Raw genomic sequence first — 16,125 nt, 5'->3', positions numbered from 1 at the left:
CTGAACATTATTTTTTTTTGTAAAAGCTTTACCCTCCAACTACATCACACTGGCCAGTGTTGAAGATATACAGCAATCAGTTTCTTGGCATCCACACAAATTACACAACGAAAACATTTGATAATTCTGAATTCTGCTTTGTACCGTAGGTGCTGGTGAATGTCCTAGATGTGAATGACGTGACACCCGCTTTCCCCAGAGCCTATGAAGGGCCATTCGAGGTGATTGAGGGCCAGCCGGGTCCTCGGGTCTGGACCCTCAGAGCCATTGATGAAGACTCAGGGCTGAATGGGAAAGTGGAGTACAGCATCACTGGTGGAGATCATCAAAGTTGGTGTTGATGTCTTTTTTGTTTCAGAATGTGGTGTGCTAGTCATTTATCGGGTAGAACCACTGAGCAACTTTCTGTCTTCCTTTATAAGATGAGTTCATGGTTTCTCCTGTGGAGGGTGAACTTCGAGTGAGGAAGGATGTTGAGTTGGATCGAGAGACCACTGCCTTTTACAACATCACCGTTACAGCCAGAGATCTGGGCACGCCATCGCGCAACAGCTCGGTGGGTCCATAGGACACAAGCATACTAAACAGTCCCACTACAGTTTTTTTTTTTTTTTTTTTTACTACCAGTGCTGGTCAACCTCCGATGCAACTCTAATTAGAATCATTTTATTTCATTTTATATCAACATTGTATTTCACCGTCATATTAAAAAAACCTTTGTTAACACGCTTGAAGTCACATTTTTAAGTGTCATAAAAATATAAAAGGAGGATAACCATTGGTGATAAAATTAAAGCATTGGCTTATTTTAAAAAGCTCATTATAAAGGTCATGTGCAATTAGTCACGAACAGGTTTAAAAATCTTACTTACGTAAGTGGCAAATGGAATCGCTAAGTTGTTGAATTGATTCAACTTCAATATCAAAGTTAAAATTTTAAGAGTAATGGTTGAAGTGTACATACAGTACATACCAAAGTAAAAAGAACAGTTAAATATGTGCAATATCTCTTTTGAAAATAAAAAAAAAACCACACACAACATTTATTCCCTCTTTTCTTAATGTGTGCTCGTTCTGAGAAAAAGAAGAAAATCCTGCCACATGTTGCATGTTGTTAAAATCAATGTGTTATCATGATTTTGGTTAAAAAAAATGAAATGAATTAATAATACTGCAACTGCAAAAAAATTACCTTATTTGCCTCTTATTTAGTTTTTTTAGATTAAATTCAAAAGTTTTGGAAGCCAAATGCTTGTTTTCTTTTTTTAGGCTGGCACAAAAGAACGCATTCTCCACAAATAATTTTTGTAGCTGACAGCAATAAAACCATTTTCTTAAATAAGACCATGGATGGGCAATGTTCTAACTAACTAACTAACTGTTCTCGATGTTGTTGATGTTATCTGTTTCACATTTCTTCATGCCGATCCTGTCCTTGTTTTTTTTTCTACCTCATAAGACCCAAAGATACCAATCAATCAAGATCTGAACCTCAGTTGACTTCTCTCCATGTACGTCTTTTTTTTTATGTGTCATCATCCCCTGACATTGAAAAAATAGCGAGCCTGTTTTGGAAAAGCAAGGAGTAGAGAGTACAGATATATATTTTCAAATGTAGTAGGAGTAAAAGCCACCAGAATGGTTGTCATCTGAAAAAGAAATACTCAATAGATACACTAAATGGAACAAAATACTGTACTTAAGTATAGCAAGTATTTGCATGTTCCACTGTACTTGTGTTTTCCTCAGATTGTGGTGGGGGTCCACGTCCGGGACATCAATGACAACGACCCGATCCTCCTTAACCTGCCTTACAACACCAGTGTGAGCGAGGGTGCCTCCATCCACACATCTGTGGCACGAGTCCGAGCGACAGATGCAGATAGTGGACGCAACGCATTGCTCTCCTATAACATCACTGCTGGCAACCGAGATGGAGCATTCTACATCAATGACACAGTGAGTTCATAAGACTGGGAGGGGTAGAGCAGATTATGCAAATGAAATCTTTTATCCCGACGTGAGACACCGTGTATGTGATGATGCATCCCTTCGTGCCATTAACACCCACATTTCAATTAACATTTCAAACAAAAAACTTTCAACAACTCGCGCCGATTTGCACAGTAAGAAGAAGACTCTTTAAAATGGCAACTTTGTGATCCTTCCTGTATCGCTCAGTCAGGTGTGGTGCAGGTGAACAGACCACTGGACAGAGAGCGAGTGGCTGAGTACAGACTCACTATCACTGTCAAAGATAATCCTGAGAACCCTCGCATCGCTCGGAGGGTAAAGTCGTTTTCTTTTCTCGTAGTGTAATATTACATAAGACGAAAAGAAATTTGCCCCAATCCTGTTTGAGAAGCTGCAAAAAAAAAAAAGTAATGTAGCTGAAAATATTGATAACATTTTTCCCTCTATGTTCATATTGCTACAGTTCCCTGATTTCATTTATGATTCCTGGATTTCTCCCCTCTCTTTTCTGTTGTCCGCTACCAGGATTCAGACCTCTTGGTCATAACCATACTGGATGAGAATGACAACAGACCTGTATTTACCCGAAACAGTTACAGGGCTGAGATCACAGAGAACGCTGCAGCAGGTAGCACCTGGGTGCATGCGTGCATTTTGCCTGTTTTGCATGTTTATGCGACTTTACTGAGACCATCTTACTGAAAACTTTAACACGTCTGCACCACTTCCTGTTTTTATACTTTGACAGTCGTAGACATGAAGCTGTGAAAAACTGATGTCTGAACGTTGCAGTCACATTAAAAAATCCAGAATATATTTTCCTACATTGTGGACTTACAACGAAACCACATTACTTCATTTAAGCAGATTTGGATGTTTAGATCCTTGAAAAACTCAGCGTTTCATCTTTGAGTCTTATTAATTTGATTATATGTAGAAGCAACATTTAATTTCTTGAGCATTATCATACTGAAGGGCCCGTCTCACAGGCCCAAAGACTACTCGGTGACCTAATGTCCACTCGAAATGGCGCTGATTGCAGAGACATGTTTACAACACCTCCTGGAAACTACAGTAGACGTGACAGTAGTCACTGACATTTGACGAGCGCGTTTGCGCCTGCGTGCCATCGCACTTGCAAATCTGCACAATCGAGCACGAAAAATCACGTGCGTAAAATTTGTTACGAATGGAAAAAATAGATATTGAAAGACGTTGCTTATTTTGCGTCGTCTTAACATTAATTTATGTGTTTATTTCAAAAACAAGCCTGCTCATAAACAATCAGTATTCACCTGGAAACAGGTGCTTTACATCGTTGTCGTCACATCCGGCTGAGTGCAGCATTGTAGGCAGCATTCTTCAGAGCCCCTGCCGTCTACAAGCCCGACATGCGGTCTTCGCCGAAGCCGTGAACGGCGGACGCGGCACCTCGGCCGGGGTGCCTCATTTTCAGCGCCGAGGTGGCTTATCATGGAGCCGACCCAGGCTGCTTTACGGCGTTGTTCATAGCCGCCATCCGCGATGAACAAAACCGTCGAACCGGGGCGCTTTATGGCGTTGTCGTCGCACGCGGCTGAGTGCGGCATTGTCGACAGCGTTGTTCAGAGCCGCTGCCGTACGCGAGCCCGACACGCAGCAACGCAGCAGCCTTCATCGGTGAGCCCGACGCCGTCCGACACGCACACATTTAGCACGCCTGTCATACATAAGGGGATCTTTTAGGTTATTAGAGACCGATTACGTGGTCTGCCCCAAACTAATATTTTTTTTAGTAGATGTATACACACCTACCTGTCATTTGGAACCCACGAAGCTCTCGTCCTTTGTACCTGTGCAATCCATTTTTTATTACGAACCGGGTCGTTTGCAAACTTATGAAGGGTAAATCCATCCTCCCAAGTGTTCAAGCAATGTCCAGTAAAGCAACAAGCCGGCATTTTGGCTAACATGAAGGAACAACGAGCTACCTTCCCAGAGGTAAAACTAATAGAAACAAACGAGTCCACTTCAGGGCGGTCCTGCCATGTACGTCATTTCCTGCGTCTTCTCGAAAACAAATCCCTTGAGAGGATTTCCATGGCAGGAGTTACAAAGAGCTGTACTCGTCAAAATCATGTTTTGTGGTGAAAAAAAATGCATGGGTCCATGTCGGTTGCCGTTTTTCATTAATAACATACTAAAAATCATACATTTCATGACTGTGGCCCTTTAAGCGTATTGAGCTGTAACTTTCTTCAAGACCCCTTTCAAATGAAAACCGTAGCCATGTATACAGGTAAATTATAAACTCCCTGAAAAAAAAATCAAACCTTGATATTTGTCCATCCTTCAGGTAGTACTGTAACAGTTCTGAATGGGCCCATTCTGGCGGTGGATAAAGATATTGGACCCAATGCTGTCGTGAAGTACCGTCTGTTGGGAGCCAGGGTCGAACTTTTCACTGTGGATGCTAACACTGGTAAGTGTGAGCAACAAGGAACATAGGATAGTGAAAGAGGTGCATCTGCAGGTGTTCTATAGTTTGTTTTTGTCTCTTCTGGAATAGGAGTTGTTGGTGTGCAACCAGGTGCGAAGTTGGACCGCGAGGCGTTTCAGGATCCCCGGATTGAGTTGGTCCTAGTTGGGGAGGACATTGGGGGATTAAACAGCAGCATTCCTCTCACAGTGACAATCCTGGACCAGAATGACAACCCACCTGTTTTCAGTCCTTCCACTTTCAGTGTGCGACTCCCCGAGAATAGCCCCACTGGTGCGTGCATATTGGGTAGCTTACCAATGAATAGCAAAGGGAAGAATGATATTGTTTAAAGTTTTACGCGTCTTCCAGGTGTGGTGGTGACACAGCTGTCTGCCATTGACGCTGACTCCGGCTCGAATGGCTGGCTCATGTACCGCTTGGTCAGCGGTGCTCAAGATCGCTTTGTTGTTGACGCTTTCTCCGGTGCCGTGCTAGTCGGCAACACCACCCTGGATAGGGAAGAGCGTGGGTCCTACAGCCTGGTTGTCATGGCAACCGACCGTGGCACACCACCCATGTCTGGCACGGCCACTTTAATGGTCATCCTGGAAGATGTCAATGATTCGCGACCCCGGTTTATAGAACCTTTAACCATGATTAATGTCAATGAGTCCACACCACCTGGGGTGGTGGTCGCCACTTTGACAGCTGAGGACCCTGACCTGCATCCCCGACTAGAATATTATATCATCTCAGTGGAAGCAAAGGATGATGGGAACAACCCTGTAGCTGGCCTGCAGGAGTCCTTTGGCATTGATTTGCACACTGGTTAGAAATCAGTCATTCTTATCTGATTAGGTTGAATATATGGCTTGAATACGTAGGTGCTTTTTTTTTTTTTACATTCTGTGTTGCTTAAATTTTAGGTGCACTGTTTGTACGCAACCCACTCAACAGAGAACAGGTAGCTACTTTTGAGATTATCGTGTCTGTCCATGACAACGCCAGTGAGGTTATTGACATGTCTGGCAGTGTCCCAAACGGTAAGGCCAGTTTCTGTCAAGTCAAGATTGTAGTCCATCCAGAATTGCCTTGGGGTAATTCATTTGATGTTCATTCACATCACCTTAGCAAGACTCACAATCAACATTTTGGATGTAAATGACAACGCTCCTCGTTTCCGACCCTTCGGAGTGACCAATTTCACAGAGAAGATCTTGGAGGGAGCGGAGCCAGGCACAACACTGCTCTCCGTGTCAGCTGTAGATCCAGATAAAGGCCCCAATGGCCAGGTCATCTATCAGCTGCTCCACTTACCAAGAGGAGGCTATGTCAGACTGGAGGATCATGCCACTGGTACAACAACCACCACAATCAAACAAACATTTACATTGTTCCCAGTGAGAATCAGATCCTACTTTTGCTTTTTAGGATTATGTTCGTTAAACTTATGACAGCAAAACAATGCATGTTATTTGAGAACATTTTCATTGATGGTCCTCGGAATGGCAATTGTCCTGGAAGTCTTAATGTAGATATAGTGCATGTTGTCTATGTAGGCAGCTGTTTATCTCAATCAGTATCATTAAACTACAATATAAGAACCAAAGCATAATTTTATAAAAAGAACCAGCCAAACTGACAACAGAGTGGTAACAGTCAATTTCTTGCATACTTCTCAGGTAAGATTGTGGCCAACCAGACGGTGGATTTTGAACAAGTGCAATGGCTGAATTTCACGATTCGGGCAAGGGATCATGGAAGTCCTCCTCGGATTGCTGAGTTGCCTGTTTATTTACGCATAGTGGACGTCAATGACAACAATCCAGTCTTCCTACAACCTTCATATCAGGTACTGAAGACAAATATCATGGCTAGTATGGCTGTTAATTGAAACAATCCATACTGTATAAAACTGTTATATAATGTATTTAATGCTGATGTTGATTGATGTCTCAAATCAATTTATTTTTGTCGGTAGGAGCCTGTTTTTGAAAATGTGAACCTCGGCACAACCATAGTTCGAGTCAGTGCAACGGATGCTGATTCAGGTCTCTTTGCTGTTGTTGAGTACAGCTTAGTAGACGGGGAGGGCAAATTTGGCATCAAACCAACCACTGTGAGTTTATTTTGACACGTTAACTTCAATTTACTAAGACTGAAGTACTTGGATATGTTCCTGATGTTAATTGAAGTCTTGGAGAGACACAGTACAGGGTCTGGGTTACATGTTTTTAATTTACAAGATGTGGAATCCATTTTGGAATGAATACGTACACCGTCAGACAACACTTCATGAGTCCTATTTTGTGTGCCACATGCACCAAAAATTTGAAAACAAAAAGCATTCCCAGTTAGTGGCTGAATTTCTTTGCCAGTCATACTTCCACGTTTGTTTCAGGGAGAAATCTACATCCTCTCTCCCTTGGATAGAGAAACAAAAGACCACTACACTCTAACTGCCGTTGCCCGTGATAACCCTGGTGGCAGTTCAAACAACAGACGGGAGAATTCTGTCCAGGTACATATTGCAGTACTAATAGATTGAGTGGAATAAACAGCAAAACAATTCAGATCAATGGTAGTAAATATTATACTATTGGAAAGACTGTATTTTTTTTTGTCACTTTCATGTAATGCCTCAAATCATTTCTACATGCTACATTAAGCTTATTCTGCTCTTTTTCATTGATTGTTATTGTTTGATGATGGTTGAATGTTTCACTGGCAACAAAGAAGACTGTTTTCCAATTTATTTATATAAAAAAAGTCAGGAGCCACAGACACGTGAGGGACAACCACAGACAGCCAGGAAGCTTCTCTATATGCCGGGAATGCATTGCATTCCACTCCTGCAAGTCAATCAGTGTGATGGTGTTGGTCACAAATGCATGAACAGCATACCTAAGCTGATCCCACAAGTGTTTGTTTAAAGTCTGTTGGTTGGCAGGGCACTCCATTCTTTCTACCCTCCAGTTCTGGAGGCAGTCTGATAAACTCCACCCTGTGGAGGTGAGCAGTCACCTTAGAGGATGGAGCCTGTGGAAATACGGGATTGCAACTGGTTGCAGAACTGGAGGGTACTAGAGGTCAATGCCAACATCAAATTAGTTGTTTGATAAATATTTGGCATATTTTACAGTATATGGGGAACAACACATGAAATTTCCTTGCAGATGGATCATCATTTAAAAGACTAATAAACAGCCTTTACAAAAGTATGAAACTCATTGGCAAAAGTAGTGTTTCAACCCGGGCATAAATGTCAAAGTGTGTGAAGAACATTCTGTACATGAATGTATCATGTATTTATTGGTGATCATTAGGTGCTCGTGACAATTATCGATGTCAACGATTATCGGCCACGTTTCTCTGAGCGAGTATTCACCACCAGTGTCTTTGAGAACGAGCCCAGTGGAACATCAGTGATCACCGTGAAAGCTTCTGACCTGGATGAAGGCGAGAACAGTGCAGTACTCTATAGCCTGCTGGGAGCACATGCAGGTGGGAATACAGTACACTGTCACATTTGAAATTCTTTGAATTATTTTCCTTTATCTTTGAGTTTGGTGCACAGAAAAAAAATTATAGTATTTAAATTGAATGATTACACTTTTGGGAGGTGATAGGGGAGTTTGAACATTTAACAACTATCCATCTATCCATTTTCTTGGCTGCTTATCCTCACAAGGGTCGCGGGGAGTGCTGGAGCCTATTCCAGCTGTCAACGGGCAGGAGGCGGGGGTACATCCTGAACGGGTTGCCAGCCAATCACAGGGCACATGGAGACAAACAGCCGCACTCACAGCCACACCTAGGGGCGATTTAGAGTGTCCAATTAATGTTGCATGTTTTTGGGATGTGGGAGGAAACCGGGGTGCCTGTCGGAAACCCACGCAGGTACGGGCAGAACATGCAAACTCCACACAGGCGGGGCCCGGGATTGAATCAGGGACCTCAGAACTGTGAGGCCGACGTTGCTGCCACTCACTCTTATTCAAATAGTGTCCAGAGGAGGCGCTAATTTGCAGAGTTGATCACTTACACCTTGATAGACATGAGTTAGCACCATTTTTCTATTATTGTAGTTTCACATGGAGTTCAAACTTTAGAAAAATAATTATGAATTGATGGTATGAACTACAGTCGTAAGGGGAAAAATGTATGTCACAACCACACTGAAAGCTTTGCCTTTCCCACCATGCTTTGTGTTGCCCATTTGTAAATAGATTTACAAATGGAATTTTTTAAAAATAAACTGCTTTATTTGATTGTTTTGTTTCTGCCCACATCGTGATTATTGTTTAGTTAAACCATGACTTTGTGTGTTCTATGATGAATAATGACCTTGGGGCCATGATCATTGTATGGCTATTTTTTTCCTGAAGCTTACCAAATGCATCCTTGGTCCTTGGAGTGACAAATTTTATTTTGAAACATGATTTTATCCAAATTGTATTTGCAAATAATACGGCCTCCAAAACAACCAATCGTAGGAGGCCTCAGGGACCCATGGCCACCCTCCTAATAAAAATTAAAGCAAATCTATTGACTCACGAAGGACTGACAATTGAGTTATCGCAAGCCAACACATCAATTATGCTATGGATCCTGAGGCTCATTCATTCATTCATTCATTCGTCTGTATTCTGGACCGCTTAACCTCACTAGGCTTGCAGGATTCTGGCGCCTGTCTCTGTCATGGGCATGGACTTCCTGTGAGAGGCGTGGCCAGGCCACTGATCTGGGCGGTGCCATCTCTGACAGCTGTCACAGCTGTGTTGCATTTGGGACTCTAATTGAGCAAGTACTTAAGTGATAAATGTGTCATTGCCATTGACCAGTTCGGTGCGCATGCTTCACTGCATTCTGGGATACACCACTACTGTGCGTAAGTTAGTGGAGGGCAATCCTTTGTTACAGCATGTCTGTGCCCTTTTAGTTTGACCACGTCTTGTCATGTTTCTTAGTTTGCCTCATAGTCATCGGACCTTGTTTCACGTTTTTGGACCTTGCCTAGCCTAGCGTTTTTGTGCCTCTGCCTTCTTGGCCCCCTTGCCGCAGGCTCATGACAGTCTCAGCTAACTTTGGGCAAGAGACATAATACACCTTGAAGTGATCTGTCACTGCAGTAATTCAATTGCAGGGCACATATAAACAATTATTCACAAACACACATTCACAACTCAATACAATTTAGAGTCTTCAACTAACCTACTCTGCATGTTTTCGGGATGTGGGAGGAAACCGGAGTGCCTGAAGAAAACCCATGCAAGCATGGGAAGAACACGCAAACTCCAGTGCTCAGAGCTGTGAGGCAGATGTGCAAACCAGTTGTTCACTATGCCATCATACATAATATGTATACATTTACACTACCAGTGCTGTTAAGTAACACTCACAGAAATTACACTTTTGAAAAAAATGCTTTGGAAAGAAAGTAATTCACCTATAATTCATGATTTATACTCAAAGTGTCTCACCCTTTACAGATGCCTTCTCCCTGGATCCAAACACTGGTCTTGTGCGTTCTCGCCGTCTGCTTCAGTCATCTGAGCGTTTCAATTTGACTGTGGTGGCAACAGACCAGGGGCGTCCCCCCCTGTGGACAACTGCTGACCTCATCATCACAGTCATAGATGTCAATGACAACCGACCTGTATTTGTCAGACCAGCCAATGGAACCATCATCCATATCTCCGAGGTAGTGTCACGTTAACTACTATTGTTTATCTACTTTTTTATTAGGGTAATGGTCATCCTCTAATAAGTTATATTTAATGTAACAGTTGGTCAGATATATTGTGTTTTCCTTTCATACAGAAAAGTTGCAATCAGGTGTTTTCATAACCAAAGTGTTGTCACAACAAATGTAAAGAGCTTTTTCTTCCTGTTTTGCTGCCCAGTTGGCCAAGCTGTGAAGGGAATTAAAATGTTTTAGGTTAAGGGAACTGAAACTTTATTACAGCTTCCAAACTTTCTGAATGCATTGCTAATGCATCATGGAAATTGTTTCACTACAATAAATCACATGATGAACAATTATGCCAGTAATACAGCATATTGGAGCGACTCTGATTTTGCCAGCACCAATTCCAGAAAATATCCAATCTACACCACTATCCGACTTTACTGCAAATTATTAAAAATGCTCCAAACAGATATTACAGATTCAAATCTGTTGCTCATTAATCACACTTATTCTTAGAATACATATTAGCAAGAATATTGTTTGTGCTTACACCTTAAATGGATTAAATGTGGATATTATTACAATACAATAATCACTTACCAATAGTAAGCCATTCAATATTCATACATTGTCCGAAAGCGATTCTAGACCTTGTTTTATAAACATTTTTTGTTGTTCATTCATCCATGTACTGTAGGAGCAGCCCCCAGGCCTGCCAGTGTATGAAGTTTACGCAACAGACTCTGACGAGGGCGTGAATGGAGAGGTGCGCTACGGCTTCCTGCAGACTGGAGCGGGCAACAGAGACTGGGAAAACTTCCATATCGATGCCACATCTGGAGTCATTACAACTACAGTCAAACTGGATAGAGAGAAGCAGTCCCTCCACAGTGTGAGGACACGTTTACGTTTGAGACTAAAACAAACTTAACTGTAACTGTGCATTCACACGATATCAGGTTTGTCAGTGAATCCAAATTTTTTTTTTTACAGCTTATCATTGTGGCCCGTGACATGGGCCAGCCAGTGCCTTATGAAACCACGCAACCTCTGCAGGTGGCGCTGTTGGATATTGATGATAATGAGCCCGTCTTTCTCAAACCACCAGTGAGTATGAGGCCATAGTAACTGCAGTGTTGGCGCTACATTCTGCACAATTAAGCATTGCTCTATTTTTGTGTTGTACACGTCAGCGTGGCAGCTTGCCTTACCAGAAGCTGTCCGTGCTCGAGCACTCCCCTCCTGGAACTGTCGTGGGGAACGTGACCAGAGCTGTGGATGCCGATGAAGGCTCCAATGCCATTGTTTACTACTTCATTGCAGGTGATCCAGCCCCTCTCTTTCTCTTCTATCTGAAGCTTAATGACGCGCAAGTCATACCGCATGTCTTTCCATTTGCTCCTGAAGGAGGAAACAGCGATGGAAACTTTGGCTTACTTCTAGACGGAGAGCTAAAATTGTATAGGGAACTGGATCGTGAAGAGAATCCAGTCTATTCCATCATCATCAAGGCCTCTAGTAACAAGAGCTGGAGTCCTTCCAGGGGTCAAAGGGCTTCACGGGCCAAAGCCTTGGACCCCGCCCGAGACCCCAGCCTGCTGGAGGTGCGGATTGAACTGGAAGACATCAATGACCAGAAACCACGATTTGCCAAGGCAGAATACACTGCAGGTAATCTTCATTCTCGTATTTATGCTTTTTGGAGCCAACGGGCAACTATCAAAATATGATCCCATTCTTTTTTGGTTGCAGGAGTGGCCGCTAATGCCAAAGTGGGCTCAGAGCTCATTAAGGTTGTGGCAATAGATAATGACATCGGCAACAACAGCTTGGTGCAGTATCACATCGTTACCATTCGGTACTTCCCGTCGCAGAGCAACGGCAGCGAGGATGTTGGCAGCATTTTTATTATCGGTGAGTCTCCTTGTTCAGCTGAAGTTATCTTTACCATGTTTACAAAATGATCCAACTACACACACTTATTGGCCACAGACGTATGAACACAAGCACAATCTAATGTGCTCCAAAAAACAAGCTACATATATCCAAAATTGTGTCTTTAGAAACATACTCAGTGTTGACTGACGGTATTGTACTAAATTATGTTGTTATAATTTCAATTGTAGTTTGTGTTTGGCTGCACATTATGCAGAGAGGTTTATAATATGTTATGTCATCATAGCTTTGATGTGGAGCGTTAGATACTATATGAATGATTAAAAAAATAGAACATCTAGTGTGTGTGTGTATTTTGTAAGTGAGTCAATGGAATGCAGTACTTTTGCTGTTTAACATTTTTTTTTCTGAGCCAATTAAAGTATCTTTTTACACCTACAGGTTTAACTGATGGTATCATTCGCACTTATGACCTCTTCACGGCTTATAATCCTGGATATTTTCAATTAGAAATTTTGGCCTGCGACCTGGCAGGCCACAGCACCACCACCAACGTCAACATCTACATCCTACGGGATGACCAGAGGGTCAAAATAGTCTTCAATGAGATCCCTGATTTGGTGCGTGAAAACCAAGAGGATTTCATTAAGTTGCTATCCAACATCACTGGAGCTATTGTCAATTTGGATGATATACAGGTGAGATTTTGCATTTATTTTGATGGTTAGAGTGTAGTCCACCTTTCGCCCGAAGTTAGCTGGGATAGGCTCCAGCACCCACGCGATCCTTGTGAGGATAAGTGGCTCGGAAAATGGAATGAAATGGTTAACAATTATCGATCACGTGTGTGTAAATATGTGGCATCTTTGGTCCAGTTTCACGTAGACAAGAAGGGTCGGGTGAACTATGCCCAGACTGACGTGCTGATCCACGTAGTCAACAACCAAAGCAACACCATCCAAGATGTTGAAAGGTGTCGTATGAATTTCTTTTTCTTTCACTCCAAAGTTGCACACAGTAACACCAACACCTATTTGATATTGCTGCTACTTTTTAAATGGTTAAAATATTCCTGACTGCACTGCTGCTTGTACACATTACATCTACTGATACTTTCACTGCATAATTTAGTATTGTCCTTTTTGTAGCACGAGCTAGGGTTTGCACTCTAATTTCATTATCCCTGCACCTTCTTTTGTACTCCATTGTGTTATATTGTGTTGTATCATATCCTATTAAATACAACATATACCTTGTCTTGTCTGCAGAGTAATCCAGTTGATCGATGAAAACAAGGAGCAGCTGAGAAATTTGTTTAGGAAATACAGCGTGGTGGACGTTCAGCCCGCTGTAGGCGACAAGCTGCCTGATGACATCACCACGCTACAGGTCAGCTCAACCTACAGGAAAGGATTGTTACGTGCTCGTGTGGTGTTAAATTTCTCTTTTGTCCGTCTGTCACAGCTGGTCATCATTATTCTGGCTGTGCTGCTGTGCCTGGCTGGGATATTGTTTGTCTCAATGAACTGGCATTATCGCAGAGTGTAAGAGTGTTTCAGCGTGTCACTCATTCACGAAATTTATGTGTCTGCTTGGTCACATTTGAAGCAATTTTGTTACAGGCTGTCAGAGTAGTGACATTTTTATTGCTGTTGCAGGCATAAGCGGAAGCTCAAAGCTATCGTTGCAGGATCAACAGGTTCGTCCCTCAAGCTGCATCTGCTCGTATGCTATATGAAACATAGTTCTTAACAAGCAAATGTGTAAAGCGTTATCTCCACTCCCATTCAGGGAACCAGGGTTTAATGGACATTCTGGACATGCCCAACACCAACAAGTACTCTTTTGATGGGTGAGATTTTAAAACAAACACCACTTATTGGGGCGGCACGGTGGTTCAGTTGGTAAAGCGTTGGCCTCACAGTTCTGGGGTCCCGGGTTCAATCCCGGATCCGCCCGTGTTGAGTTTGAATGCTCTCTCCGTGCCCACGTGGGATTTCTCCGGGCACTCCGGTTTCCTCCCACATCCCAAAAACATGCAACATTAATTGGACACTCTACATTGCCCCTAGGTGTGATTGTGAGTGCGGCCGTTTGTCTCGATGTGCCCTGCGATTGGTTGGCAACCAGTTCAGGGTGTACCCTGCCTCCTGCCCGTTGACAGCTGGGATAGGCTCCGGTACTCCCCGAGACCCATGTGAGGATAAGCGGAAAAGAAAATGAATGGATGGATGGGTTTATTCTGAGGAGGTACAGTGGCGGAGCTGTAGAGCGTTGGTCTTACAGTTCTGGGGTTCAATCCTGGCCCCGGCTGTGTGGAATTTGCATGTTCCTGCCGTGTCTGTGTGGGTTTTCTTCAGGTACTCTGGTTTCCCCCCACACTCCAAAAACATGAATTCTAGGTTAATTGCCCATATGTGTGAACCTGGGTGTTGTTGTTTTTATTTATATATATATATGTGCCCTGCGATTGGCTGGAGACCAGTTCAGGATGTACCCCACTTCTTGGCCACGATACGTTTCAGCACACCTGCAACCCGTGAGGATAAGCAGAACGGAAGATAGATTGATGCATTAAACTTGTATGGCGCAACAACTGTGCCCTTACACTAGTCGTTAGCATGTCAGCTTCATAATTCTGAGGTTAAGTGTCTGGAGTTTGCAAGGTCTGTGCATCTTTTATTGATTAAACATAGATGGAGATATTTTTCACGGTAATTATTATATAAATATGAAAAATCCTTGTTATCCAATCATCCATCCATTTTTAACACCGCTTATCCCGGTTAGGGTCATGGGGCGCTATCCCAGCTGACTTTGTGCGAAAGGCCGACCACACGCTGAACTGCTCACCAGTCAGTCGCAGGACACACGTGGGACATAAACAACCATACGCAGCGACATTCACACAATCACTGAGTGGAAACTGAACCTACGCTGCCCACACCAAAGTCAGGCGAGATTACTGCTACACCATCAGTGTCCAATCCTTTTGATATTTTTATTTAATATTGAAAAAATTGCAGCATGGTGGTGGACAACTGGTTGGCAGATATGCCTCATTGTTCTGAGGACTCTGGTTCAAATCTTGTCCAATGTTTTCTTTTTTAATCTGACATCCAAACATGCCACAGAGCTGGATAGAGGAAGGTTTAAGTGTTTTGAACTGATTTTTAAAAATATATATAAATAATTCTAAATTTTTAGTAAATGATAACTGCCAAATCTCTCTGCAGAGCCAATCCGGTGTGGCTTGATCCATTCTGTCACAACCTGGAACTGGCTGCTCAGGCAGACCATGAGGATGACCTGCCTGAGAACCTGAGCGAGATAACGGACCTGTGGAATAGCCCTGCACGCACTCATGTTAGTACTGTACCGGGTAGTTTCTATTCATTATGTAGGGTGTCCAGAAAGTCTGTTTTGAATTGAACCAATTGATAACAAAAGCAAATAAATAGATAAATGTTACGGGCCTCAAGTTGTGAGGCCGCCGTTTCCTTTGAACTGACCTCTCCTACCTCCCATCTTGGAACCCTGACAAGCAGAAATGATGATAAGGAGAGAGCCAGCAGTTACTTCTTCCCCGGAAAGCCTATTCTTTATTACAAGTACCTTTGTACAATTGCAGACAAAACACCGCATTCCAGTCATCTTCTTCTTACAATCAACTTCCCATCTCTAACAATTGTGCTTTACAGTCAAATTGTACTTTTCAGTCAATCACACTCGTATACGTACATATCCACTCTTGCTGATACACAATCAAGGACTTCAAAGAACGGCTCGTGTAAATGACTTAAGCAGAGATGTCACTAAGTGAAAGTTCTCTCTTTCAAAGACATCTCCACTCTACATTGGAGTCCTCTGCTTTGAACTGGGAAGTTGTGTTTATTGTCACTATTTACAGTCATTAACTATACTCTCAACAATTATACTATACTACAACACAGAACAAAAAGTCATATTACCGCGTCACATCAACACACACACACCCTCACACTCGCCTAATCCATATGAGCATTTTTATTGTAAACCATCCGCTCCTCATGTGTACATCGGCCATTCATCAATAAAGTTCACAACGCATCATTCAAGAATA

The 16,125-nt window shown here is 42.7% G+C and overlaps 1 protein-coding gene across 1 annotated transcript in view; it reads left to right on the top strand.

The window, feature by feature from the left end:
* The window catches only part of cdh23 (cadherin-related 23), a 215,694-nt gene that overhangs the window by 194,047 nt on the left and 5,522 nt on the right, over positions 1-16,125 (top strand). Inside the window, exons 40-66 of the mRNA XM_061836939.1 lie at positions 150-330; positions 423-556; positions 1,750-1,959; positions 2,182-2,289; positions 2,500-2,602; positions 4,310-4,435; positions 4,523-4,726; positions 4,805-5,263; positions 5,362-5,478; positions 5,567-5,791; positions 6,118-6,287; positions 6,417-6,554; positions 6,837-6,956; positions 7,762-7,939; positions 9,928-10,139; positions 10,825-11,019; positions 11,121-11,234; positions 11,321-11,450; positions 11,535-11,798; positions 11,880-12,041; positions 12,465-12,721; positions 12,899-12,996; positions 13,292-13,412; positions 13,488-13,567; positions 13,682-13,722; positions 13,815-13,875; positions 15,260-15,389. Of these exons, the coding sequence (XP_061692923.1) occupies positions 150-330; positions 423-556; positions 1,750-1,959; positions 2,182-2,289; positions 2,500-2,602; positions 4,310-4,435; positions 4,523-4,726; positions 4,805-5,263; positions 5,362-5,478; positions 5,567-5,791; positions 6,118-6,287; positions 6,417-6,554; positions 6,837-6,956; positions 7,762-7,939; positions 9,928-10,139; positions 10,825-11,019; positions 11,121-11,234; positions 11,321-11,450; positions 11,535-11,798; positions 11,880-12,041; positions 12,465-12,721; positions 12,899-12,996; positions 13,292-13,412; positions 13,488-13,567; positions 13,682-13,722; positions 13,815-13,875; positions 15,260-15,389 (4,338 nt within the window). The remainder of the gene's footprint in view (positions 1-149; positions 331-422; positions 557-1,749; positions 1,960-2,181; positions 2,290-2,499; positions 2,603-4,309; positions 4,436-4,522; positions 4,727-4,804; positions 5,264-5,361; positions 5,479-5,566; positions 5,792-6,117; positions 6,288-6,416; positions 6,555-6,836; positions 6,957-7,761; positions 7,940-9,927; positions 10,140-10,824; positions 11,020-11,120; positions 11,235-11,320; positions 11,451-11,534; positions 11,799-11,879; positions 12,042-12,464; positions 12,722-12,898; positions 12,997-13,291; positions 13,413-13,487; positions 13,568-13,681; positions 13,723-13,814; positions 13,876-15,259; positions 15,390-16,125) is intronic.

Source organism: Syngnathoides biaculeatus, chromosome 12, assembly GCF_019802595.1.
Source record: "Syngnathoides biaculeatus isolate LvHL_M chromosome 12, ASM1980259v1, whole genome shotgun sequence".
Taxonomy (NCBI): domain Eukaryota; kingdom Metazoa; phylum Chordata; class Actinopteri; order Syngnathiformes; family Syngnathidae; genus Syngnathoides; species Syngnathoides biaculeatus.
The sequence above is the reverse complement of the archived record's forward strand: the minus strand, read 5'-3'. Positions and strand labels throughout refer to the sequence as shown.